The 27192-nt window shown below is 32.7% G+C and overlaps 3 protein-coding genes across 9 annotated transcripts in view; 1 reads left to right on the plus strand and 2 right to left on the minus strand.

Moving 5' to 3' along the window:
* The window catches only part of LOC105331549 (phosphatase and actin regulator 1), a 26489-nt gene extending 23532 nt beyond the window's left edge, over positions 1-2957 (minus strand). For 2 of the 3 annotated variants that reach the window (XM_066067522.1, XM_066067515.1), the window contains exon 1: positions 2810-2957. In XM_066067522.1, coding sequence (XP_065923594.1) covers positions 2810-2918 — 109 coding nt within the window. In that variant the 5' untranslated portion in view covers positions 2919-2957. Of the gene's footprint in view, positions 1-2458; positions 2493-2809 lie in introns of those variants that run through there. The other variant, XM_066067519.1, reaches the window with a different exon arrangement.
* Positions 1-8864, plus strand: part of LOC105331551 (syntenin-1) — a 12619-nt gene extending 3755 nt beyond the window's left edge. For both annotated transcript variants that reach the window (XM_034454997.2, XM_034454996.2), the window contains exons 2-9: positions 3109-3259; positions 3425-3503; positions 3624-3806; positions 4525-4695; positions 5018-5193; positions 6953-7124; positions 7240-7331; positions 7589-8864. In XM_034454997.2, coding sequence (XP_034310888.2) covers positions 3450-3503; positions 3624-3806; positions 4525-4695; positions 5018-5193; positions 6953-7124; positions 7240-7331; positions 7589-7643 — 903 coding nt within the window. In that variant the 5' untranslated portion in view covers positions 3109-3259; positions 3425-3449 and the 3' untranslated portion in view covers positions 7644-8864. The remainder of the gene's footprint in view (positions 1-3108; positions 3260-3424; positions 3504-3623; positions 3807-4524; positions 4696-5017; positions 5194-6952; positions 7125-7239; positions 7332-7588) is intronic.
* A 1426-nt stretch (positions 8865-10290) lies between these two features.
* Positions 10291-26291, minus strand: LOC105341914 (tyrosine-protein kinase Yes). 4 transcript variants are annotated; one of them, XM_066067523.1, is made up of 12 exons: positions 26132-26291; positions 22632-22905; positions 21497-21602; positions 17748-17861; positions 17383-17486; positions 16946-17098; positions 15582-15734; positions 14956-15215; positions 14419-14572; positions 14053-14184; positions 12807-13049; positions 12474-12704 (listed from the first exon to the last, which is right to left on the minus strand). In XM_066067523.1, the coding sequence occupies exons 2-11, from the start codon at positions 22801-22803 to the stop codon at positions 12844-12846; spliced, it is 1554 nt and encodes a 517-aa protein (XP_065923595.1). In that variant the 5' UTR covers positions 22804-22905; positions 26132-26291; the 3' UTR covers positions 12474-12704; positions 12807-12843. The 4 variants fall into 4 exon arrangements, with proteins under 4 accessions (XP_034310896.1, XP_034310895.1, XP_065923597.1 ...); XM_034455005.2 differs by lacking the exon at positions 12807-13049 and having other exon boundaries at positions 10291-12704; XM_034455004.2 differs by having other exon boundaries at positions 10291-13049.
* Between the last annotated feature and the right edge of the window lie 901 nt (positions 26292-27192).

Genomic DNA, 27192 nt, shown 5'->3' on the forward strand with positions numbered 1-27192 from the left:
TTTATCAAATTTTATGTCAAATTAGAGGTTGTTCATAAATATTCAGTTGTTCATATTCTTCATATTTCAAATACGTACTACAAATAGTGGCTTGCTGTTACATGTACATTTTAATGTACAGAAAACTCCTACTCAGTAACTCTCCACCTCCCACCTTTCTTATTTCTTGGTTCATGATACATAGATCTGATTCAGAAGCAGATTATGTGCTGATGGATTAAGAAACCAGGAATCATACCAAATCAGTACTAAATCTCTGGAACTGTACATACCGCATGCTGTATAACTACCAGTAATATCTAGCTTGGATAGTCAACTGTATTATATGAATATTACCAGTATACACTTCATTCCACATTAGATAATTGTTAGCCAAATCAAACAAAGGGATTTATTCAATATCCAAATAACAGTACTTGATATGGCATAAAATATCAAATACCGATACAATCTTGTTTAAAATTCATTCCATGGGAAAAACAAGAATTAATAACTAAAATTAATGCAAGATTTGATGTTTGAATTATTCAACAGATTGTGATATTATAAGTGAATTCCACAGCTATCTTCAAGCATAAATATTTCAAATCAAGCCACAACCAAGTTTATGAACGATTTATTCCAAATGCTACTTTAGAACTAATTAAGAGTACTCTTAATTCTGCTGATTAATCAATGGATTAATTAACTTGCAGAAATGATGAGACAATGAGCAGTCAGAGACAAAGTAACCCCCTCCCCCCACAATTTATCGCATGTGACAAATACCAGGTACTCATACCTACATCACTTAGTGATTAAATGATGTCAAACTTTCAATTGCAGTTTCAATCAGTTTTTTTTTGTAATGTGTTTTAAACAAAACTGCAGATGGACTAGTAATGTTTCTGCTAGTAATTTCAAAGAATTAAAAAACTATAAAATGAAGAAATATATTCAGAAGAATCTATAAGTTGAAGGAACCTGGTAGGCTACCATTTCAACAATGGTAGAATCTTTCATAATAAAGAGATTACCTTCTAAGTCAAAACATTATCATAAAAAAAATTGTCAGAAAGCACAACCAGTCTCAAAATATCATCCATAAGTACAGTGTCTGACCAACTCACTGGATTTACCTTCCTTTTATGAAGAATAATATTTATTTAAATATGAATAATTCATGCTTTATTCCAATTAGCTCCTTAAAATTTCTGTGACAAAAATTTTTTTCTACCCTTTAATGGGAAGCTAAATTTAGTTCATGGTACTAGTAAACTGCACTAGCTTGTTTCTAAAGAATATGATCCTTGCTTTCATCAGTTCATACTGCCACTTTATCATTTGTGTAACGAATGAGGGAGGTTCTTTGATTTAGTCCAAACAGAATTAGTGTATGCCAAAAATTTTGAGAAACTTAAAAATGAAACAGTAAAACAAAACTCCGCATTTTAATTCAACATAGATTTGTAAAGTGCCAAGTTTTACTATATTTTGCAGATCAATGTACAAGGATATATGTAATAAATGTAATTTAATCACATTTACATTCAAACAATCTTTCAGTTGGAACTGATGAAAATCACATACATATGTACCGGTAGTTTTAAATACTGCCTGCTTTGTTGAAGAATGTAATACAGTATATGTAGAACATAGACTTCTGAAACCTAAACCTTCTTAATATAAGAGTTTTTATACACATTATATTCTTTTTCTGAAAATATATTACTCTCTACCAAAAATAATCACATTGAATGAAAAATCAACGAATTGTATGGTAAACAGATATTGAAATATTTAAGGAATAAGGCATCATTCTTTGAGTATTATGAGGTGATAATTTCGGTCGAGGCATGGTCAAATCCAATAAAGCCCGAAGGACTTTATGATAGATTTGACCACGCTCCGACCAAAATTATAACCTCATAATATTCAAAGAATGATTCCATATTACTTATATTATTTCCTATTTGTAGACTTTAAAACAACATCATTTTAAAACCACTATTTTTTTTATGCAGCAGAAGCTATGTATTACTGCGTAATGCAGCCAATAGCGTTTTTCGGTTATGGTATAAGACACACCCACTTTGTGTCACTCATATTTTATGAAGTTATTGAGTTTAAAGGTTCAAAATTGATTTGTAATTTTATCACAGACAGAAACAGTTGAAAATGTAAATATTGTAAAATGAATACTAGACTATGATTATTTGGTAAACATGGAACACAAGTATCTCTAGCCTATATCAATCATTAACTTAAATGACGCCTCTATTCATTTGTCACACAAAAAAAAAGAAAGGAGTTGTTTTGCTGTTGAATGACTTTGTCCTTTTCAATGCATAATGCATTGATTTGCAACGGATTTCCATAACTAATGCATAATTGTCCTCCATGACCCCTAAGAAAATAACATGGCAAGATATATGTCTAATAAAATTCAAAACTGTGTATAAATTACTTCATTAAATACCTGCAGAAGTTAAATCCATCAATACCTCTATGACTGATAAAGTCTGTGAACCCTTGGGAAAACTCAACTCAGCTGCTCAGCTGATCACACACCGATTAACCAGGAAATGACAATGAAACAATATAATAAGGAGTTCACCAGCAGCATATATCAATTAACCGACTCCGTGTTTTTAAACAAGGTTATAAATACTGTCAATTTCCATTTTCTTTTAAGATACTTTTTCTTGAACCCTTAAAACCAAAACAAACAAATATCTGGAATGTGTATTGTCAGTTGTTTGGGCGGGGGAATTCCTCTTTTGTAAGCCCGTGAAGAATGAATTTAAGGAATGAATAAAAAATGTTTTACCCTTTTCATCATTTTCTGAGTTAAGAGCTTCAACTATGGCCTGTGGATCGCTGTTACTTCTTTGTCGTGTGTATTTGTGACCTGTTATATTTGCAGATTCGGTGGCCATGATCGCACAATACCCATTTTTGGGAGAACTTCCGGTGTATTGGGGGTCGTGAACTTTTATTTTCATTTTCGTTTTTGGTAAATTATTATCTAATTTAAAAAAAGAAGAAAGATATATACATTCTATGAGATATTCAAACACATATTTTTAATTTTACGTTATACTGGAAAAACTTTGTTTATAAATTTAGAGTTCGACGTGATGTCAAAGCCTCGTGACATTTGACGTCACATTCAGGTGAATTGATAAACATTGCCAAATACACACCATCATCTGATCGTTGCAGTTAAAACAAGACAACACAGCTTACATCGGCATTTGTGTGAATTATTTGTAAGAAGGTTAGTATGTTTACTACTTTATCCACATCATAATGATATATATATATATTTATTGTCAAATGAATATTTTGAAGAGCAAAATGGCTGTTGATTAACTTCCTACATAAGTCGTGACAAGATCTCGAGATACTGAGTCATTTAATGTTATATATGTGTGTTTTTCAGGTATATTGATAATTAAGAAAGAAAAATGTCTGGATTATACCCGACTTTAGAAGACATGAAAGTCGACCAAATGGCACAGGTATTGTAGTTTATAGTGTTTATCTTTTTTTTTATACAAAAATTTAAATATACTATAACTTGTAGTTTGTATATTGGTGTCTAATATTATACTTAAACATCTTATTTCGGTGTTTTTCAGGCTCAGCAGAGGTACGAGTCTGCAGCCAGTGGTCAAATAACCTACCCACAACAAGGGGGATCACAGCAGCCCCAACCCTACCCCACACAGCAAGGTGCAGCTCTCTACCCATCACTGGGGAGCTATATGGGCCTTGAACTTACTCCGACATTTGTGGAACAAAACATGCCTGTTGTGGCTCAGGTAGGATTACTGTTCAACAATTCATAAAAACTTTCTAAAGTCAAGGAGATAAAATATAAATGATTTGAGAAAAAAACTGCCGAGTATGACCAGGGAAGAGATGATGTGTTACATTGAACTTAGATTTGAGATTTTTTATAACAGTTAAACAAACAAGTTATTGTGATGGAATACCATAAACTTGAATTATATTATCAGTTTTCTCACATCTCTAAATGGTAGCTTCAAACACTGTAATTAAGTGTTCTTTTGATTAATTGAACTAAAATATATCCCAACGTATGGGGAAATGTGTTATTGATCCTGGATTGATGGGTAAGATGATGTAATACATGAACTTCATACTATGTCATTCTTCTACACATCCTTAAACTCTTACCATATTGAGCTGTATGATATCTATTTTTAGAAATGATATATTTGGTGTAGCTTTTAAAGAAATAGCAAACAAGTCAATATTCTTAGATTGTACAATTTTCTTCAAGCTGAATTTTGCTTCAAACGTTGCAAGAGTTAAACACATGACATATCAAATATCAATATATTTCAAATTCATGTTAAAATTGATGATGCTTAGGAAATAAGAAAACAGTTTTGTAGTTTAGAAATAAAATTTATTTAAAGATAAAGAAAGAGTTAAAGATAGATATAATCTAAGGACTTTATTGCCATCAATATTTGATGCAATTAATTTTTACTTTTTCTATCAATGGCACAGTCCATGCAGGTTGGAGTTCGCACAAACACATCTGGTCAAACCCAAATAGCCCCAATCACAGGTAACAACAAAGGATTACAGCGGGCTGAAATCAAACAGGGTATTCGGGAAATCATTACTTGTAAAGATGCTGACGGAAAGCTTGGACTCCGGTTACGGCATGTGAACAATGTAAGTCTAGTTCTGATAGCATTTTGTAATAGTTTAGCTTTTCATGGTTGATGTAGTCCGATCCTAGTTATCTATATGTTATTGTCACTAAACTTATTTTGACCTATATTTTTAGATTGACAAATTGATTACAATGTTAATAATGAAAAAAACTGCAATGGAAAATCATCTTTTTGTAGCTTCAACTTATCAGATAGTCTAAATTGTATATATTTTTTGAATGATTGGAAAGATTTTTAAGGGAAATAGTATTTTTAATATATAGCAAACACCTAGCTACAACAAAGAGCAGTTAATGAAAAAAAATCTGTTTTTATTTCAGGGTTTATTTGTAGCACTAGTGCAGAACAATTATCCTGCCGCTCTGGCGGGGCTTAGATTTGGTGACCAGGTTCTACAAATCAACGGTAAAGACGTAGCTGGGTGGGACACAGACAAAGCCCACAAGTTCCTGAAGGAGGCCCCAGCCGACAGAATAACATTCGCGGTCAGAGACAGGTGGGTCTAGCTCATTTATTAAAACAGTTACAAGTAACCATATACCGTATATACTCGCCTATAAGTCGGTTGCCTTTTTCCAGCTTTAATTTGAAGATTTTGCTGTTGACTCCCTTATAAGTCGGGTTACTTTTTCAGGACAAATGATGTACAGATACTCTCCATAAAATACCACATTTTATCATACATGTTTTGAGTTCTAAAAAAAATTGTCCTTTTTTCACCCCATAATTTCTTCTAGACTATTTCTATCATGGGTCTATGATGTTAATAACTTTTGATTTAAATGCCATTATTTTTTATAACACTATAATTACAAGTTGGTAATAGCTTCAAAACTACCAGGTATTTAAATAGAGTCCTTTTGAAAATTTGATGATGGTGATTTATTTCCTTACTGACTGATTAGTTTGGTAATTAGCCCCTTTAACTGGGGTGTTGGCTTGTGTTGTTTTAGGTGACATGACCCCTATATCTATTATCACCTTAGGTGTGAAAAACAGACTGCTTGAATTTTCTTTTTTAAAGCGCTAAGCATAGCTCAGCGCTTTATTGTCGTTAGACTTCTATTTCCGGTGCAAGGAATAACTGCCTTCTATGAGCAGAAATATACATCATTTAAACTGGTAAGAGGTATAGGGAACTAGTTATCTGGGTGACGGAAATGGCCGAGTAGATACGATTGGTTTGCGGGGCTTACGTACATCAGCACGGGATGCTACGCAGTGATGAAAAAATATCGTGCGTATTCAGAAGCTAAAATATAGAAAAATAAAATCGATTCTTTGCAAGAAAATGTCAAAAACTGTGATAAATTACTGTTCAAAAGGTATAATTTGTGATTTTAACATATCTTTTTGCGAATTCGTAGTTTGTTATATTACTGCGAATGAATACATCGAACACATCATCTTCAGAAAGTAACATATATTTAAAGAAATCTGGCCTTCGATACTTTAAATTGATATTCATTAAACATAAACCAAAACTTCAATAAGGCTCATTTCCGCCTACGCTTGCACACAGTAAATTTTCTTAGAACCAAGCTAGGTTAGCGCTTTTCAGTACTTTCAGTACTTTGATATGAACACAGGTTCAATGCATTTATTATAATCTGTTTATCATTTAAAAAGAAATATAACTTACTTCTCTCTTGTGAATTTTTTTTACTATGTCTCGCCTATAAGTCGGACCCCCACTTTTCACTCAATTTTCTACTCCCAAAAATCCGACTTATAGGCGAGTATATACGGTAAGAAAAATGTTTAGAAAATTGAGATTTTTTCTTCTTTCTGTACCCCATTTTATTTAATGATCAATTAAGAAACAAATCTTTTTATTATGCATATACATCTTTCCAAGCCAAAGGTCTGATTTGTTTATTATCATCTGAAAGAAGGGAGATGAGAATAAATGAATGGTACCTTTTGGTAGCGAAATTTATGATTATGATATCATGGTGATGCATGTTACACAGATTTCTTTAAATCCTTTGGTTATATCGGTATAGCAGATGAAAAATCAGAGTCATAGTTACATGTACCTCTGGGCAAATGACATCTTTTTGATTGTCATGGATCAAATAGTAGTTAATTGATTGACCAACAAAAAAAGTTTTTAAGAAAACTAATTCTGATATATTTTGAATATCTTATGTCCCAATAGATATTAGGTCTAAACTTGATGTGTATGTCTTAAGAATTCTATATAGCATGAATTTTGACATGAAAATGATCATTTTCTGAAATTCTCTGTACAGGCCATTTGAAAGAACAATCACCATGCAGAAAGATAGCCAAGGATACATTGGCTTTGTGTTTAAAAATGGAAAGATCAAGTCCATTGTGAAGGACTCCTCAGCTGCCAGAAATGGAATATTGACAGACCACCAGTTAATCGAAGTCAACGGCCAAAATGTAGTAGGAATGAAGGTAAGCAAGTGAGGTGGCCATTGATTTTTGCAAGTTTAATGAATTGAGGGCATTTAGGACAAATTTTATGTGCATAAGATTATCATGATAAACTCCTCACAATTTTGATTTACAGGATGACGGCATTGGTGAGATTATCGATGCTGGAGGGAGGACCATTACAGTCACCATCATGCCCAGCTTCCTCTATGATCACATCTGTAAATGGTAAGTTCTGAGAGAGACTGAGAATTTGCGTCTCCTATGAATTCAATGTTCTTTTTGCTCCTTAGGGTTTCTAAAATGAGTCATTATTTCGAAGTTTGTAATAAAATCTTTGTCTTTACAAAGGAGTTGCATGCTTCCTATTCTATTTTGGTACATCAGAAATCTTATATTGCTTTTCAACTACCGGTATTACCAGGATTTAATTTTTTAACATTTAAAAATGTTTTTATTATCATTGACATTTGAAATTTTTGTAGCATGGGAAGCAGTCTGATGAAAAAGTTGATGGATCATTCAATTCCTGATGTATAAACTGTGAAACATTACTAAAAAAAAAAAGCTATAGTCCCCTCCGGTGAAACCGGTAGGGGACTAAAAAGTACATCTTTGTGATAAAGTGATAGTACAAAACAGTGATGTCAATCAACAGATTTGATAAGTTTACTGTACATAGGAATATGTTCACTTTACATGTATCTGAAGACTTCTGGAGGGGGGATTTTTACCATGTATTACAAAACCATATAAATGTAATTTTTGTATATGAATGACGAGTCGTGTTTTATGTTCCAGTACATGTACATATATAGATCTGTTGAAATTCCACTGTATTTTAAATGATTTTATATTTGTTCACATCTCTTACTGTATACTCCTAGTTTCCCTATTGTATGTATTGTATTGGAGAATATATCATATCATGTTTTTTGACATTCTCAGTGCTCTTCACTGTCTATCAGTAATAAAAAGTTATTAGAATACAGAATTATTAGAAAATATCAGTCTCGTCGAGTTCAGAGACATAGAATTTTTTCCCAAATATAAGAAATTTTACTTGTCTCTCTGGATATGTAATGGATATGAAAAACACTGTTTTCTTTGTTGTTGTTTTTTGTGGGGTTTTTTTTGTGCATTGTTTTTTGGTTTAAGTGCTCAAATATTGTATTCAAATCCACCAAAGATACATCTTGCAATTTTGTTTATAACTTTTGGTGATTTCATCTTGTGATTTTTGTGCAATTCTGATATGTTTAAGCTAGAATAAAAAAAAAACATTCCTATTTACACAACTACATGTATATGTACATGTGTGGCATGCATCATTGTTTCCAACCATTTGTCAGTGTAAGACGCTCTGTTTTGGGACACAAATTGAAAGTTTTGAATGAGTGCTTTGTTATAGTCATGTAGACCATGTTAGACCCCAATACCAAATATCAGGCAATATCGACACTCAATTTGGAGAGGAATTTATAAAACAAAAGCACAAGTGTAATCCAGTGGTGGAATTCCTTCCAAAATTATTATCCCTTATTTAAGCTATGGACCATCATCCCAAGACAATAAATCACAAATTGGCCTGATATATGGTATGAAGGTGGTGAACTCATTAGTACCAATGTAATGTACACATTAATTGATGTAGATTCAATGCAACAATGCAAATCCTGTTGTTATAATGAAATTTGGAGCTGCTTACAAAAATTCTTTTTTATTTATTTTTATTGTCATTAAAAGTTGTTGAATACTTAATCATTGTATTACTTTGTTCTTTTTTTCATTTTGAAAGACAAGCTAAGGCTTAGATCTACTATTCTGCAAAACTAAACATACCGTTACTCAATCTACACTTCTGACTTAGTAACAATATATTTTATTATACTTTCATGTTAAATACTGAAATCTAATTGGTTTAGACCCAGTTGATAATCCGTTCTATTACCCTCAGTGTTAGCAACACATTTAGCAACGGGTAACACAACAAATTGTTACATGCGCGTACGGTTCGCCAAAGAATTCACGTCATTCATATATAAAAGTAGTAAAGATTTCTTTAAAATTAAGACATTCAGTATAATAAAATAATGCCCGTTTAGAAGGGTAAGAGTTGAAATTGACACCCCTTGAAAACCACTGTCAACCTCCACTTCGCATCGGTTTCAACTCTTACCCTACTAAACGGGCACTATTTATATAATGCAAATACGTGTACTCCAAAAAATGTGAAGAAATGTCCTTACAAACTATACTGGTATTAACCTAAAATAATCATTAGTTATAGCTGAACCCGACTCTTAAATATATAGGCACCAATACATGGGTCTATAAACCCATTCAAACCTTTAGCTTTCATTACACCTAGCGAGTAGCCCACTTGATCGAGACTCATGGCCAATATGTAGTTTTCATCACATTGTCTTAGATTTTGCATTTTTATTTATTGTGTGCATTTTACAAGATAAGCGTGTACAATAATTATTGTGACGTCAAAGAAAGTTCACACAGAATTTAACGTTTTTGCTATCATATGATTTAATATAAGGAAGCATATTTGCAAATGTAAATATTGTAGTTTTATATTTCGGGAAAGTAACATGACAAGAATAGTTTATTAGTTTTCATTAAAATGAATACTGGTACTAGTAAAATATGGCTTTTTAGAAACAGCAGAATGCACAAATCATAAGATAAGTTTTTCATAAAATTGTTGGATTTGGAAAAGTTTTTTTTCTTCATTTTCATGGAATAGTCCAAAATATTGACGTGTCACATTTTACCCTGTTTAAAATGATTCTATAAAATAATTCTGGAGAGATTAAAAGGAAAACAAATCAAAAGATAAATGGTGACAAATTCTAAAATAAGTAAATCTCAAAGAAATTGCTTACATCTTAATCAAAATGGCAGTTTAAAATTATAAACTTTGATCCAGGGGTCAGGCCAAATCATTTGAATTTCATAATCATAAATTTGGAATTTGGGGCAATTTCTATAAATGAAAAATCAAGCAAGACACAAACTTTACTGTAAGACTTCAGTTGGCCCTACTCATGTGAATGTCGTCTGAAAGACTTATGCTACATGTACCTCCTAAAGGCAATCTAAGCAGCTAGTTTCATCATCAAACAAAAGATATCTTTCTTCTTAATTATTAAAAAAACAAAAACAAACAATAAAAGATCTTATGAAATGACATATTTATATAATAAAAATGTGACTATGCATGTACATTTTTGTAGATATAAAAATATGTATATATACAAAACAAATCTGACATTCACACATGAAAATGCCTTCAAACTGCTCTCCAACAAAAATGTTGACACTCTTTTCTGTTATTGATAAAATATCAATTAGTCATATTCATAGCATGCTTTGATTGTTACAAATCCACTCGGGATAACTCTCTGCTTTAAAAAAAAAAAACATTACACTTTAGAATTAAAATTAAAGAAATTTCAGGATATACACTATGAATATCAATGTATTATTGATAGAGATGATGAAAGATAATTGTTATATACATGTACATTATTGAAGTGACATATTATTAGTATTCAAATAAGACAGTATGTTAGTTAGTACACTTATTTCTTGAATCCAATGAATCAAAACAGCTAGAATTGTTTCTAAACAATACATTTTGAATAGAAATTAATTAATTCATATCAAATCTAAAGTACAGGGACTTACGAGCTTAGCACTAATTGAAGAAGAACCCAACCTAACCACAAATTAAACACATGAATTCAATGCTGTCTTTTCTCTTTGAGAGATTGGCAAGCACTTGCTGGCTTAGCAGACAAAGAAAGAGTGTTCCAGAGGCACTGAAGTTTATATATATCACCAGAGATGTATATATCAGATATTTTAGCTGCTGAAACAATGTAGGAAGTGACAAATAGACAGAGTTATTGTTCTTATAAGGTGTGGCCAAGTTCACAAACGACCAAATATGAACTCTAATATATACACATATTACTTTGTATTCTGATTTGATGTAATGGTTATCAACATGTATTCAAATATTGTGAATGTTTTTCAAACAACAATTAGCATTAGTTTGACTAATAAAAAAATATCAAAAATGGAAAATTTGAATCCTGCACAGCATTTTGTAGACTACAATACATAATACATAGATTAAAAGTTACCCTTAATATGAAAATATCAAAAGAAACAGAGAGAGCAAAAGGACATACTGGAATGACATGTACATGTATATACATAATATGTGTAAAAAGATGACATAAAAGCATCAAAACTTTTGCAATAAATACAATATAGATCACCTGATTAATACTTCACTCTTGCTCACTCACTCACTCTCTCTTTTTTACTTCATATTAACCAGACCAACAAAGTATACAATATAATGTGTAACAAAAATAAAACAGATAGTAACTTTACTTGTGTCTGGAATGGATAAGAATGAAATGGTACAAATATTCTGTCACTGCTGACAACTGTGAGTATAAATCTACACTAAAAATGGTCCATATATGTGTAATTAAGAATATATACAGAGAGATTTATCAGTGATTTTTCAGTATTCCACATGTTAAGTAGAATGAATGGCAAACATTTCTCATCACTTCATTCCATACATAATCACATCATATGCTAATTAGTGACATTAAAATCGTAATGTACATATCTTTGGTCAAGGTTGTTTCCACAGAAACTTATCTGCAAGTTTCTAATGAACATTCACAGCAAAATAAAAATAAAAAACATTGTTTCTTAAGACTAATCTACACACAATTTAAGGCAAAATTTTGATGGACATGTGTAATATACTTAAACAACACAGGTACCTCTTCGTTGCAAGTGATAGCATAACTCTTCGCTGCAAGTGATAGCCTTATTGGATGGAAACATGCTTTTTGTGGCACAATTGGAAGCCCACTGACCTTCATTGTTATCAATCACAGTACATAGTAATTATGCAGTTATCCTAAGATGGTCTAGTTTGATACATGCAAAGAAGTGTTTGTGTGGTATGCATATCACACAAGTAAATACATATGGAGGAATTTTAAAGGTAAAAATTAATTTTTCACCTGTGAAATACATGTAAATATCAAATTACATGTAGATGTAAAAATATCAGTTAATACAGAAAATATAACATTTGTTGATAATAGACCATAAAATACAACTATAAGGCCTAAAGTATATGTAAGTCCTTGTCAATATGTACATCTAACCAAGCATGTTATCAACAAACAACAAGATTTTCTTTTTTGTTATACTTAAACATATGCTGGAAATTAACTTGCATTTATCTAAACTCCAAGCAAAATTGAGAACCATTTAGGCCTTCAATAGGAATAAAGATTATAGTTTTTATAACAAATGAATGTGGGACTCAGAACAGTTTGCATTATTCATCAGCCTCTCTATAGTTGGGTTCAGTCGAAACAAAGTAGTCGTCAAAGAAACTGGCCAGATACTCAAATGTAGGTCTATTGGCGGGCTTCTTGTCCCAGCATTTCTTCATGATGTCGTACATGGAGTCTGGACAGTGCGGTGGTTTGGGTTGTCTGTAGCCCCTCTCTACTTGCTCCAGCACCTCACGATTAGCCATACCTAACAATAGGAGCAGACGTACAGAACATCACAGTTTTGATGAAAATAGTTCCTTTTGTATTAATACTCCCTACAGTGTGATTAAAAAAAAGTAAAGCTAACAGTAAGAGCAAGTCTCCGATCACAATAGAGCACAAAATTATTCATCAGGATCTTTGTAATTTGGCTCTGTTGAGATGAAATAATCATCAAAGAAGTTGAACAGGTATTCAAAGGTAGGTCTGTTGGCGGCTTTCTTATCCCAGCACTTGAGCATCATTTCGTACATGGAGTCAGGGCACCTAGAAGGCTTGGGTTGGCGGTACCCTCGCTCTACCTGTTCAAGCACCTCACGATTCTGCATACCTAGGAAAGTATATGACAGAGATGTCATGCTATTGCTCATGCATATTTATACAGTGTCACTATGATTTTTTACATGGCAGGTAAGCTATAAAATGCAACCTGAAGAAATGCTATTGTTTCTTTAGAAAATCTGTCCTTTGATAATTATTATACTTTATACTGAGTATACAGACATATGTATTCAAAATTTTATCTTTCGTGCACTCAATAATTTTACTATCTTTTTCACATACCGGTATACAACGATTACATAACTTATTTTTCTAAACTTCAATAATGTTAGACTATTAGTATATGGTAATAAAATTTAGTTCTTTTAATCATATCCGTTTTATGGGTTAAGTTTCAATATAGATACATGTATCTCTGAATCATATTCTCTTTAGAAGTTAGTGTAAAACTGAGATTTATGAATCATTTTTAAAGTAGTTAAATATGTCTTCCCCCCCCCCCCCCCCCTTTTCCAAAAAATGCATAATACATTTACATGCTTTTTTTAAAATTACCAAAATCTCCCCAAATAATCATTCAGTTTTTATTTAAACTGAATCTACACAATCAAAAACAGAAGCATAATATTTGTCTGATGCACATGCCAAGAAATGCCAAATAAAACCTGCCACTAATGGGACATGCAAAAAAAGTATCTTCTTATTCCACATAAAGCATTAGTGTACAAATTTATCAGAGACAAGGTGTTCATGCCACTATACATGTACAGGTAGACTTAGCAAACAAAAAATAAAACAGATTAGGGAGGACATGCACAATAAGTAAAGGTAGATAAGATAATAAAGTTGATTTACTTTGTCAAACTAGGAACATTAAAACATAATTCACAACATGATAACAATGATCAACAAGGAAGTATTAAAACTGCCACTTCAATCCACCAATCGTGGTACAGTTTAATCCATTCAATATCCCGTGACTTAACAATCCCGCACATAGTTAGTATGTTAAGTAAACTGACGTGCTTCATATCTAAGTAGATAATACGTACCTGGATATGGCACCTGGCCATGTGTAACAATTTCTACCAGCAGAATTCCGTAGGACCACACATCAGACTTGATGGTGAATCGGCCGTATAGAGCAGCTTCTGGTGCTGTCCACTTTATGGGAAATTTGGTGCCTATACAGGGAAGCAGAATATCAAAAATAGACTCTTTAAATAATGCCTAAACCAATAGTGTCACATGATAATATATGTTTTGACGATTAAAGTGCTGGTAATAGGAGTCTTACTGGAAAATCACCAAAATAAATTTTTAATTATGGAATTTTTTAAAAACCAATAAAATAATTTCTCTCTGAACAGCTAGGACTGAGAACACTTCTATGTAGGTATATATATTAATTGGTATACCATGTTTGGGGTTGTATTCATCATCTTCGATGACTCGGGCAAGACCAAAATCAGCCACCTTGGCAATGTTGTTGTCGCCGACCAAAACGTTTCTCGCTGCCAAATCTCTGTGAATCAACTTCTTCTCTTCCAGGAATGCCATACCACTTGCAATCTGAAGTAAATTATTAAAAATAAAATTACATCTAAACAGTATTTGACCACTCCTGATGCTGAGTCATGTTCTTATTGAAGACTTCTCAGTTAATACCCAAATTGACCTTTGATCAACCCCTAACTTCACTATTTTGACTCACTCCACAACTCAGGATTAAAGAGCTTGGTCTGACTGGTCATTATTTCAAGTGCAGAACAATATGGTCATCTTATCATAATATAAGGCTCTTCACTGCATACTGTCATTTTGTTGGATAAAATCTTATAACATGAATCTAAAACTTTATATATGTCATATTTGTATGTTATACACAGATAAAGATAAGTCTCATTTTCCCCAGGACTTGCATGTCATCCCTTCTTGTTAATTATGTCCCTTACCTGAGCAGCAATGTCCACTAACTGTTGGAACTTCAGGTTCTGTCCGTCGTCGTCCCGCAGGAAATCCAGCAGACTTCCCTTGGACATCAGCTCTGTGACGATGTAGATGGGCTCCACGTCTGTACAGACGGCGTACAGTCGGACTAGCTTGTCGTGCTTACACTGCTTCATGATGTTGGCCTCCTCCAAGAACGCATCCTTGGACATCGTGCCGGGCTTCAGTGTTTTGATGGCAACATCTGTGGTTTTGTTCCATTTTCCTGATAAAATTCGGCATAGAGAAAATTCAAATTTTCTGCATGTTTGAATTATCTGGTTAGGTATTGATGTTACAAAACATGTATTAGATACCAGTGTTCACTTTCCAATTCATGGTTGAAAAATTTCCAACAAGGCATTTAGACTTCACAGTGGTTTTAATTCACTTTCATTGAACAGCTTATCATTAAAAAGAATACTTATTTCGTTAAATAATATTTGCTGCTTTATGTTTGCAGACAAAACTCATACAAGTGTAAAGTATTCCATTCTTACAGAATTAAAAAATTTATTGAGTTGGAGTATAGGTACCTGGTATTTTTTTTCAAGAAAATTGATCTGTTAGCATATTGGTTTCATTCTCTCACCTCTCCACACTTCTCCAAACTGGCCTGCTCCCAGCTTCTTGGCGAATTCTAGTGACTCTCTGGGGATTTCCCAAGCATCTTTGTTCAGACTAATGACAGGTTTAGATTTAGGACAAGGCTTGGTCAACTGCCGACACAACCCATCTGACTGACCTGTAAAAGCACAAGTTTACTGTTGATTTGCAGTTCCCATTACATGTACTTGCAAATACATCAATTAACTTTAATACAATTTGTTTCTCCATATCTATATTGTGCACCATAATTACGTAGGTTCAAGTTTTGTATCTATTATAATCATATATTAAAAGTTGATTTGTACTTATTAATAATCAAAGTACTGAAGAACTGACGGGAGTTGATTTTGTCGATGTTTATTTATTTTAAAATCAATGATATGTTATTTTGCATGACAAGTACATGTATACATAGTTTCTAATTTGAATTACGCATATTTTTATAATATGAATTTTTGAACTTTTTTGACTAGAATGTCGAGAAACCTCCATATGAATCATGTTAAATAATATTTAAAGATAAAATTAATTCAATCAAACTATGTATCAGTGGTAGAAATATTTCTTGAAAATTGTATGGATCCAAGCAATATTGAACTCTAGTCTCGTTCAACCAAACGCTCGGCTGACACCGTAAATCTCCGACAAGGGTTTACGGAGACAGCCGAACGTCGAGTTGAACGAGACTATATTGAACTCTGGCGTAGGAATACATACGACTACAAAAAATATTTAAATTGTTCGTACCATTTAAAATCTGACTATTTTTAAGGTATTTGTAAATAAGTTTCCTTGAAAAACAATGCTTTAGCATACATTACAACGAATTCATCAATTATTTTCAAGAACTAAGTCTTGTCAGGAGCAATGATTTGTGCTGAGGTCCAAACACTGTTTCACTTTCGGTTTGTCCGAGTGACTGCATAGGAGAGTTGATTAAAAATCAACTCCCAAAAATGACACTGAGCAAGGTTATTACCCATATGATATACAATGTAATACGTAGAACTTAATCATTAATACAAATTGTATCTCAAATACATGTACTATCAATATATCAACAAGGGGTTGAAAATCCCAACCACTTTTTCTTTGACAAGTGTATTTATCCTGTATGGTATACAAATGTATTTCAAATCTTTAGATATATCAAGATGTTTCCTCTGTCCCATTGAGATGATGAGGTTTGATTGATGTGTACATTACTGTTTATATGTACTTGTGTGATAAAGCGAGAAATTTCAAATCTTAACAATGCTTCTGGATTCTGGGTAATATTGAACAACAATTATGTTAACAAAATAATGATATCCATTATCCACACAGCCAATTTCATGTAGTTTTTACCGGAGTAGTGATTGATGAGTTCTGGTAGAGAGGACATGACTCGGCGAGCAGCGATGTAGTAACCACGGTTATTGTCCATGTTGCGTATTTTGTAATGTTTGACTGTGTCTCCCTTGACATCTTCGTAATCTCTCACTGATAGCACATAATTTCCTTAAAAGAAAGACAAAACAATGTCCATGCAAATTCTTACTGAACAACAATTGGTCATACTGTTCGTTGTTTTTGGATAACCTTAGTAATTTCTAAAAAAAATTTTTTTTAATCTTTTCTCTTAATCTATCAGTCCTCACAATAATCTCTGTTTTTGGACAATCTCTTGTTTTAATTTTCCAAGAAGAAATTTAATCTGTTCTCAAGATCTTGAGAAACTTCAACAAAGAAACTTCAAGGAAGATAAAATTACTACATGTCATTTCCTTAACTGAAGAACAAACCTGGACTAGTTTCACTTTCTCTTATCAAGAAACATCCGGTCTCGTTTCCAGGGGTGAGTAGCAGCCTCTCTGACTCCTTTCTAGAGAGAGCTCCCATGAACCAGCTGTAACACAGAAAACCGACAGTCATTTCAATTCCTTTAACCATCAACAATGTCTTCTTCATAAAAACAATGAACAGGGGATGTGCATGTATGAGGAAGGAGGGGGGAGAGATAAGGTTTTGCTATATTCCTGATATTATTAAAAGGTTCTTTGTTATGGAAGCAAGGGCAATATTACTGCTTAAAGTATATCTATCTTGCTTTTATTCTTATTTTGCTTCCAGACTCTGCACTCTTAAATGTGTTGATGGACAGACTTACTCATAAGACTCGAGAGAGTCTTCCTTGGCCACATAATTCCTGGGGACGTATCCTTCAACCTTTGTGTTGCTGTAGTTAGGGTTGGCATGTTTTGCAAACCACCAATCGGAATCGCTGAAACAAAAAGATAAAACGTTCAGTCAAATGTTTCATAAGCGTACATGGTTTATTTTTCTGTGTTAGTTTGTTCTTTTTCTATGGGTTTATTGATCATTTTTTGATGACTTGTTTTAATTAAAACTCTGTGTTTGACAGGACAAAATCATAATTTGAAATATTGTTATATATTTTGCATATAGTATCAATAATTACTTTTTAAAAAAGAAATCAAAATGCCAACAGTACCCGGTACATTGAAAAATTCAAAGAGGATATACATGTACCGGTACATGTACCATTTTTGACGACTTGATTGTTATGAAGTATATGTAAACAAGAGAATATAAAATAGAGTAAAGCATGTCAAAGGATATTCAAGGTCATATAATTAAAATACATAAGTGGTTTCACTTGTCATTAACATGTATTTATGGGTTCATTTTATTGAGGTTTACTGTATAATCAGTGAATTACGCGGTACTTCATTCTGTGCATTTAATGTTTGTAAACTAGAGAGTATACAGAGGTCCTTTATACATAGAGAAAAATAAAATAATATCGGAAGCCAGCCAAGTGATATGAGAACATGTTGAAGAAAAGTCAATTGAATCAACGTGTAAACATCATCAGTACATGTACTATAATTCATATCATATTCATTATCATAGCATATAAATTCAGATTTCGTAAGGCATATATACTGTGTTTTCATACCCATGACTAAAACAGAAATGAAAATAAAATTATTGTGATGTATATGGATGTAATCAAACTGTTCTCCGTAAAATCACCCTTTATCAAAGGATAAACTCTGTACTGAGTGATGAATAGTTCAAAGTTTCTCTTGTAGTTCGATAAATAGAGGCAGGAGATATCAATGAATTATAGCTATCTCCTTTTGAACATACATTACAAGTATTCTATTTACTCCCAGAAATAACCCTTTAGTTTTTAGAATTACAACATCTTTGCTAAGAATTATCTGGCCATGCCAGAATCATCTTTGTTTGAGTAACTTTGGTGGGGGTATACAATTTGCATTTGTGGAGTGCATGAACTTGTATATTTTCAAACATTTCTTGCCCTGTTTTGAGTTTCGAGATGATATGACTCGATCCCACATTGTTCACAACATTTACCCCATACATCATATTGCTTATATTCATAAACCTGTATTTACAAAGATCTTCAATTCAGATAGATACCCTAGAAAGCAAGGCCAAAATACAACAATTAAGAATTAATATTTATCAAGTCTGGTTAACTGTTCTTTAAATGTACAATTTAGCCACAAAACTATCTGCATTAACATAAAGGCTTTAAATAAGAGTACTAGAGGGGGAGGGGGAATTAATGCATGGGGAGTAGAGGGTATAAGTCTGTTGAAAAATATCCGAACTGTGATTTGTTGTTAAAATATTTTAATGTTTAAAAACTACAGCACTGGTTATCTTTTTTTTTAACTGATAATAAATTAATTGTGTTTTTAGAATACCACTTCTGATATTTCATCCCAGTAAAACACACAAAACAGAATTCATTGAAAAAAAAATCTAATTTATGCATGTACTGTAAAAGTATATTAGCATGTTAGCATTATAACTTACAAGTGTAGGGTATATTAGTAAATAGAAAGCAAAAAATTGCACTCAAGGAAATACTAAATTGTACGTAACATTTGGTATCAGGCAGTTTTAAGACTAATTATAGTATACATTCAAGGACATTGCAAGAAATTTGCAGAAAAGCTAGAAGTACATTTCCTATTATTTAAAAACACAAAACTAAGGCTGAAGTATGAACAAACTAAGAAAAATCAGAAGTTTTGAGTTTATATTTAAGCTTTTAGATTATTGTCTAAAACTGCATACGTCACTTTCAACAACAATAAAAAAAAATGATGCAAAGTTAAAGACAGTTCCTATTATCCTCAGAAAACATGAAATTAAGTGAATGATTTTTTCCTTGTTTAAGAGTTGACCCTTCATTGTTTTACAAGCTTATGTTAAATCAGACATGTCCAATGTATTAAGACAGATCAGTCAGGATGCCGCGCTCGATGAAGGAGGAAGTGAAATAAGGATATACAACAGCGGCAAATGATTAACCAGACCGACGGCCAACAAACACGCATTTACTGACGTACAGACCTATAATCTACCTGTGCTTTTCTCGGACTCTGTCACAGCTATCTAGCTATCTATAAAGGGTTTTCTATGTACCATATATTTACATTCTCCCCTCTAATACATGTACAGGCAATAGAAAATGGCATGTCACATGATCATTATGTCAAAATAATGCATGGTTTCGTCCCCATATTAACCACAACACAAATAGCTATCTAAACAAAATCTAATACCATCTATTTTCTTGAATTGGCTCCATGACCTTTTTTTAAAAAAGTTTCTGAATTCTTGCTAGTGTATCATTTGATTTGTTGGATGTACATGTATTTGTATGAGTGAATATTAATACCCTTATGGACAATGTACCTGCGTATACCGGTAATTTATTCATGTCACACAGTACAGTAACTACATTCTTACAGGGCTGGGATGGATCAGGATGGCTTGATTTGGTCGATTTTCAATTTAATTCAAAGCGTGTACCGGTACATATTTCTAACAACAATAGAAAAATAAATCCTACTTTTTTACTATTTTTATTTCTTAAAAAGTATAATAAACAAATATTGAATTGAAATATCACTTTTTATACTACGATAAACAATTTCAATTGCGGTATTTAAAGGCATGGGGCTCAGTGTATGTGGCTATGTGTATACATGTAGATGTTGGGTTGATCGATACACAGTTGTCTTTTTTTCCCGGTTAAAAGATTGGAAACAAAAAAATATTTTGATATCTCTGATCTCCTATTTGCCAAAAATTCAATGGTTTACATGTAAAAATAAATCTTGAACTTGTGACAAAACCAAAATCCAGAGTTTCAGATCAGGGGACCAAATCAACCCAAATAATGGTAGATCAGGGGACGTAATCAACCCAAATAATGGTAGATCAGGGGACCAAATCAACCAAAATAATGGTAGATCAGGGGACCAAATCAACCAAAATAATGGTAGATCAGGGGACCAAATCGACCAAAATAATGGTAGATCAGGGGACCAAATCAACCCAAATAATGGTAGATCAGGGGACGTAATCAACCCAAATAATGGTAGATCAGGGGACCAAATCAACCAAAATAATGGTAGATCAGGGGACCAAATCAACCAAAATAATGATAGATCAGGGGACCAAATCAACCAAAATAATGGTAAATGGAAATTTTTAATCTTTAAACATTTGCTTAATGCAAGATTTCTCCTAACTGCCATGTATAATATCAAATTCCATTTCATGGTTTCATTTTACAAATTGCCTGTACAATTGGAAATGGTTCTTCTTTCAGAGGATTGCAAATCTGACTAATGATATCAAATTACATTACATGTATTTAAATTACCAATAGAGAGAAAATTTACACATCAATAAAGATGACAGGGTACCTATTTTTATTAAATCTACAGTCAATATTCAAACCAGAGCCAAATTTTGCAGAAAAAAAGCAAAAAAAATGTTGGGTGCTAGAATGTATATCTGTGTAAATCTTACAAGAGAGAGAGAGTTGGAGTAAATGAATACCTGTCATCAAGTAGATATAAAAGGTCTCCCTTTTTAAAGCTCAAGTCATCATCAGCCCTGGCGTCATAGTCGTACAAGGCTCGGAGAGACGATTTGTAGGATACAGCTGCAAAACAATGTCAACGTGAAATCACCTCGATGAGGAACAAAGACAAAGAATAGTCTTAAACAGTTTCAATATATAAATATACCCAGTATGCTTTCCTTTTCAAAACATGTGCATCGAGATAACTTTTTCAACAGAGTGCATTATAATATTTGATATATGTTCACCCCCCCCCCCCCCCCCCCCGACCCCCTCCCAAAGAAAAACAATTTTAAAAGATTAGAAAGTATAGCACCTAAATTGTAATTCCATCATGATGAAATGGCTCTCATCAATATATAATCTATAATTTCCCCTATAGTGACATTCAGGCTGAGAGTAAGTACATAATATGCAGGGATAAAACAGGTGCTGACATTCCTATGTCACATGTAGTCATGTTTTGTGTAAACTGATACTAAAACATGAGGCGATGTGTAATAAAAACTTCTCTACACTTCTTTCTTTTTTGTGTGGTAGAGATATTTCCTTGTTTTATCATGTTACATATATGGCAAAACTTCAAAATGTACTTTACTCAACAACGCTCCAATATGTGATATACTTATATAATATGTAATTTGTTTTGATGCAAATTAAAAAATCATAAAGCTTGTTCAAATAAGTTTAATTTTGCACAATCCACCTGTTAAGATATGATGGTTTAGTTCATGTACACATGAACTACAATTTATACCAGTACATCTGTATTTCACATTATGATATATTTGGAGTGAATTCATACTCATTTTAGTATGGTAAAAAATATAACAGGGACAGTGTTGTGACAAGTATATAGACAGTATAAAATCTGAATTCCAGAATGTTAACAGTTTTCTATACATTGCCAGTGCTCAATAAGTCTGGAAACTTTGCTTATTTAAACCCATAAAAAAGTGATTCTGTTAGCCTATAGCCTATGGTACTGAGCCAGCGATACAGGTTGAAAAACCATTTGGATCACGCTCGCCCTTTTCCATAACCGATAAAAAGTTATTTGCGGTGATGAAAATGGCCAAGTAGTTACGATTGGTTGAAAACTAGTCTTACCTGGGGCAGCAGGTTGGGGCTCAGGTGTTGCCAAGGATGTGGGGTCCTTGGTATAACGCCCCTTACTCTTGTTGTTGGAATTCCCCGTCTTGCTATCTGTTTCACCATTCACAGCACTTATATCCGTAAGTTTTGTATCACTCGGTGCTTTTTTGGCACAACAAGCTCCCATATTTGTACAACACTGTTTATAATCCTGTCACTAAGTTTCACATTAGTTCCAAGAATCACACAAATCAGAAAGCAGGTGAAAGTGGGTGTAGAGTCAGAGTTTCTGTTGAAAAAAGGGAAAAAATAAATGAATTAAATACAAAAATAACTTGGTTATTGCTATGAGCTAGGTAATAAAAGCTTCAAAAGATAAAAAATCAAAAAAAAATTTGACAACAGCAATTGTCATCATATTTCATAAATATTGAGAGGATAAAAATATGTACTTGGAATTTTCACAATGGTTTTTCCAATGGCTAACAAACCTTGGTTTATAAACTGAATTCATTACATTCACTGCATTCAGTGTGGTAAAACTCAAGTACTGGTGAATAAATGTGCAATGAAAAACTTTAACATAAGCTCTACTGTTATCATCAGAAAACATGGAGAATGATTTCAGGAAGGATACAAACAGGCCTGATACTCTAACAATTGGTTAAATGCTAAAATACATGTTAAAAAGTTGACAAATTACAGTTTGTCCTTTAAGTAATACATGTATAAATAGGGACTCTTAAGAAAGTTCTCAAAATTTTACCATATTACCCATGCTGATTCATTAAATAGGGCGTGCACTAACTGCTCCAAATCATCTTGAAACAGCACATGCACAAGGCCAGGCGACACTTTGACTTATAGCGAGGAACTCGTTGTTGAAAAGGCACTTACAGACTCTTCCTGTTTCAGAATGGGAGACTGACTTAAAGCTCTGTACATTGAATGAAAGTTTTGATATTTTCTGATCTAAAGTCCTCGTCGTTGTGTGATAGTATTAAAGTGAGAAGTGAAGAGCCATTATCCTACCCCGACAAGATGTATGTCTGAATTTTCACTTCCTTGTTGAACAACATGTCAATACACAAAAACATGGGGGCGAAAAGGGCCAAACGCATGTTGTTTATTCTTGTTCTAACATCAAAGATATATTTCTGTATTAATACAATAAGAATTGAAATATGATTTTGATTCTTATTAGTTTTATTAAAAGGAAATTTGACAAGTTTTAAAGCAATTGGAGTAAATTGCAGTAATGACAATTTTGAATTAAAAAATAAGGTAAAAGGAAATGACTAAACTTGTGCTTGAGAATGTTCAACTGTTGCATAATTATATTGTGTCAAAATCCTAGCTGTTTAAGTTACAATATCCACTGCTCAATTATTTTCTCCTGTATCAAAGTATTAAATAGCTATGTCACATCCTAAAATCCAAGCATATAGCATTTCTGAACTTCACATCTTTTGTGTCAAACTTCTAATCTAACACATATTTATATATATATATCATACTATGTATATATAAACTTAAATATAATCGCAACTTTGGTCATAATATTGTATCATATAACTTCCTTAGTATTTTCCATGCATTCAATCCCTAGCTAATCTGATTCACATGTCTTTCTGAAGTCATGTAGATCACATCCTATCTTGTCCATAACTGTTAACCCCCAACAAGGACGCTGATAATACATAACCAAACATGTAAAAACTCAATGGCATTATTCATGTTAGAGGGCAGTGATTCAGCTTTAAGTAACAGTGATTTTCTAAAACCATAAATGATATTTTACCAATTAACTCTATTCGTATTGAACTTTATCATCAATCATATGTGCAGCTCTTGAAACAGTTCACACTTTACATCAGTTATTAATAGATCAATGTAAAATTTGCACAAAACAATGTTAGGAAATAAAAATTTCAAGCCTTTTCCATCCCATAACTGTAAACTGAACAAACGTAGAAGGGGCAATTCATCATGTTGTGGTGGTAAATGCATGTACTGTACAGAAATGGTAGAATAAATTACAAGATGGTCAAAGATGGAAGGTTGACAAAGTGTTCGTGACATCAACGAACAAGTAAATTGTTATTTCTTCATCAATCAAAAAAATGGTTAAACTACTATCTACTCCCATGCAACATCAAATCAAAAACCGTGGAGCTATGGAAGTTATTACAATCATGTATTATAATTAGATTCAATTTGATCTCTTCTTAAACTTTGTATAAAATTTAGTAAATATGCCACTGCTTGCATGTCCTGGTTTCAATATCTTTGGGTGGGTTTAAAACAAACAAAACATTCAAAAGAGCAAAAGGGAACTTCTAAATTGATAGATAATGGAGGAGGAATATCCTGGTCTATAAAAAGTTAAAGAGTTGGCACTCTTACTACATCTGTACTTCTAATGGAAAATGAGAACAATGTGATTTGATCTTCCTTGTTCCCTGATGTAACTACAGCTAAAAAAAAAATATCACTAAACAAAACTGGCATATTTTGCAATTTTACCCTCAATTTATATAGTTCCAACTAAGTTACTATGAGTATTATATAAAAGGATACAAAGTATTATTCACTCAAAATGTGAAATACCCATGTTGATTAGAACATAAAATGCCAGGACCTCTTGGTATTTCATGAAGTTGTACACATACTCTAACAAAATCTAAACCCTTCAATATTAATATGTACTTGCAAAACTGTGGGATTTCTCTATATGTGTATATTGATCATGATGATTGTAATTGTACAGAGCATTCATATGAATAAAACAATTGACTAAAACTGTTTTATCAGAATACCATATAACAAAAAAAATTGCATCAACATGAGTACAATATTTTACACACAACATGGTATCTTACAATGTTAAGGTTTTCTTTTCACTCTAATGGTACCATATAATTCTAATTTCAATCTCTTATGGCTGTAAACATGCAACTTTTTCGTACAAGAGCCTCATCAGGACGAATATTTCTTGTTGCAAACAAGAGGTTTTATATTTCTGAGATAATCTACATCTTGATCATGAAATTCAGTCACCGATTTATCTCTGATTAATCGTCAAATAAAGTTGTTGTGAATAAAAGTTGGTTTACTGTACTATATTATTCAGGTAAAAGTTTCAATACTATCTATTTTCATACTCTTTGTATTAAATTGAATTCATGGTTATCTATATACTGTGTAAGTTGTTTAAACTTAACTGAGTCAAATCTAAGAAGAAATGGTAGGAAGATCCCTCGACTGGGTATTTTCTGCACTCTACAACATGCTACAAGATGCACTTAAAAACAGTACAATAGTAGTCAATTCAAGTCACTCTATCCTACTGGAACAAACAATTTTTAGAGCAACATTTTTCATATCTGACAGCTCAGCCATGTTTTTATCTGTGGATTATTACCTGGGTATAGCCCATAAATCAACAAGGAAGTTTTTCTGTCCCCACCAAAATTGACATACGGCATTGCAATGTTTCTTCATAAGACACTTACCAGGTCATGTATCGGTCTGTCTCCATTCTAACTCTTTGAATTTCATTTTACTAACACAGTCTCACAAAATCTTTCTGGGAAGTAGGTGGAAGAAAGTTTCAGGAAGTAATATGTAAACTCCTCAAACACCGAACGGAGAGCGGCACAAATGAGAACTAAGGGGAAGTCACTCTTATCCCCGCAAATCTACTTTCACTTTGACTTCATTGATGAACTTTTTTAAATCTGATTTATTAAAACAGGATGAAATGCTTTTGTTTTCTTTACCCCATAGCATAGTACTGCATCATGTCTTCAGTTGATTACATTACATTAAGAAAATTGTGTTTCTTTTTTTCAAAAATTAATCATTTTCTTTTTAAATTGTACACCGAATTATACACTATATCAAATTAACTGACCATTTATAATTTAATCAGGGACGTCTTTCGTCCCCGTTATAATTGGGTGTTATCAATCACGTAACATCGGGAAAGGGGACGCTAGGGGAGCTGCTTCTCCCCGTTACTACCAAATTTTCTCAGCAAATATTTTTTCTCAATTTTACATATACAATTTCAAAGGAGTCCCCCCCCCCCCTCCCCCCAATATGAGAGAATATAAAAACTTGTAATGAACAAAATTAACATAAATTCAAAAATGGAAGTTTAAGGTATTATTCCCCCCTCCCCAAGAGTGATTAGCATTTTGAGATTGGCGCACTTAAGTTTTTTGTTTTATAAATCTATAAGAATAGCTATAGGTGCATCAAGAAATATCTCAACTAAAAGTTATCCACGCTAATTAGTAATTACATCGTTTCAAAACCTGTACTTCCGCCAAATATTGTGTAGGCCAAATGCAATACTTTTACAGTGTTTTGACTTACACATTCATCACCTAATTATCTAACCGAAATTGACTCTGTCCCTGATTATCTTTACCTGTTAACAGCCGTCCACTGGGAAGTTTTTATTCCCATTAAACTTTAATGTTCCAAAGCATGACAGCAAATGTTATTTCTCAATTTCTCAATTTAAATTCATTAGAACACCATTCAATCTGTGATACTCAAATACATT

The sequence above is a fragment of the Magallana gigas genome, chromosome 7 (assembly GCF_963853765.1).
Source record: "Magallana gigas chromosome 7, xbMagGiga1.1, whole genome shotgun sequence".
In the NCBI taxonomy this organism is placed as follows: Eukaryota; Metazoa; Mollusca; class Bivalvia; order Ostreida; family Ostreidae; genus Magallana; species Magallana gigas.

Coding starts and splice junctions, on each gene's coding strand:
- LOC105341914 (XM_034455005.2), bottom strand. CDS start 22,803: ATGGGAGCTTGTTGTGCCAAAAAAGCACCGAGTGATACAAAACTTACG. Junction 14,573..14,955: donor TAGTGGACATTGCTGCTCAG/GTAAGGGACATA, acceptor AATTTACTTCAG/ATTGCAAGTGGTATGGCATT. Junction 14,185..14,418: donor TGAATACAACCCCAAACATG/GTATACCAATTA, acceptor TTCCCTGTATAG/GCACCAAATTTCCCATAAAG.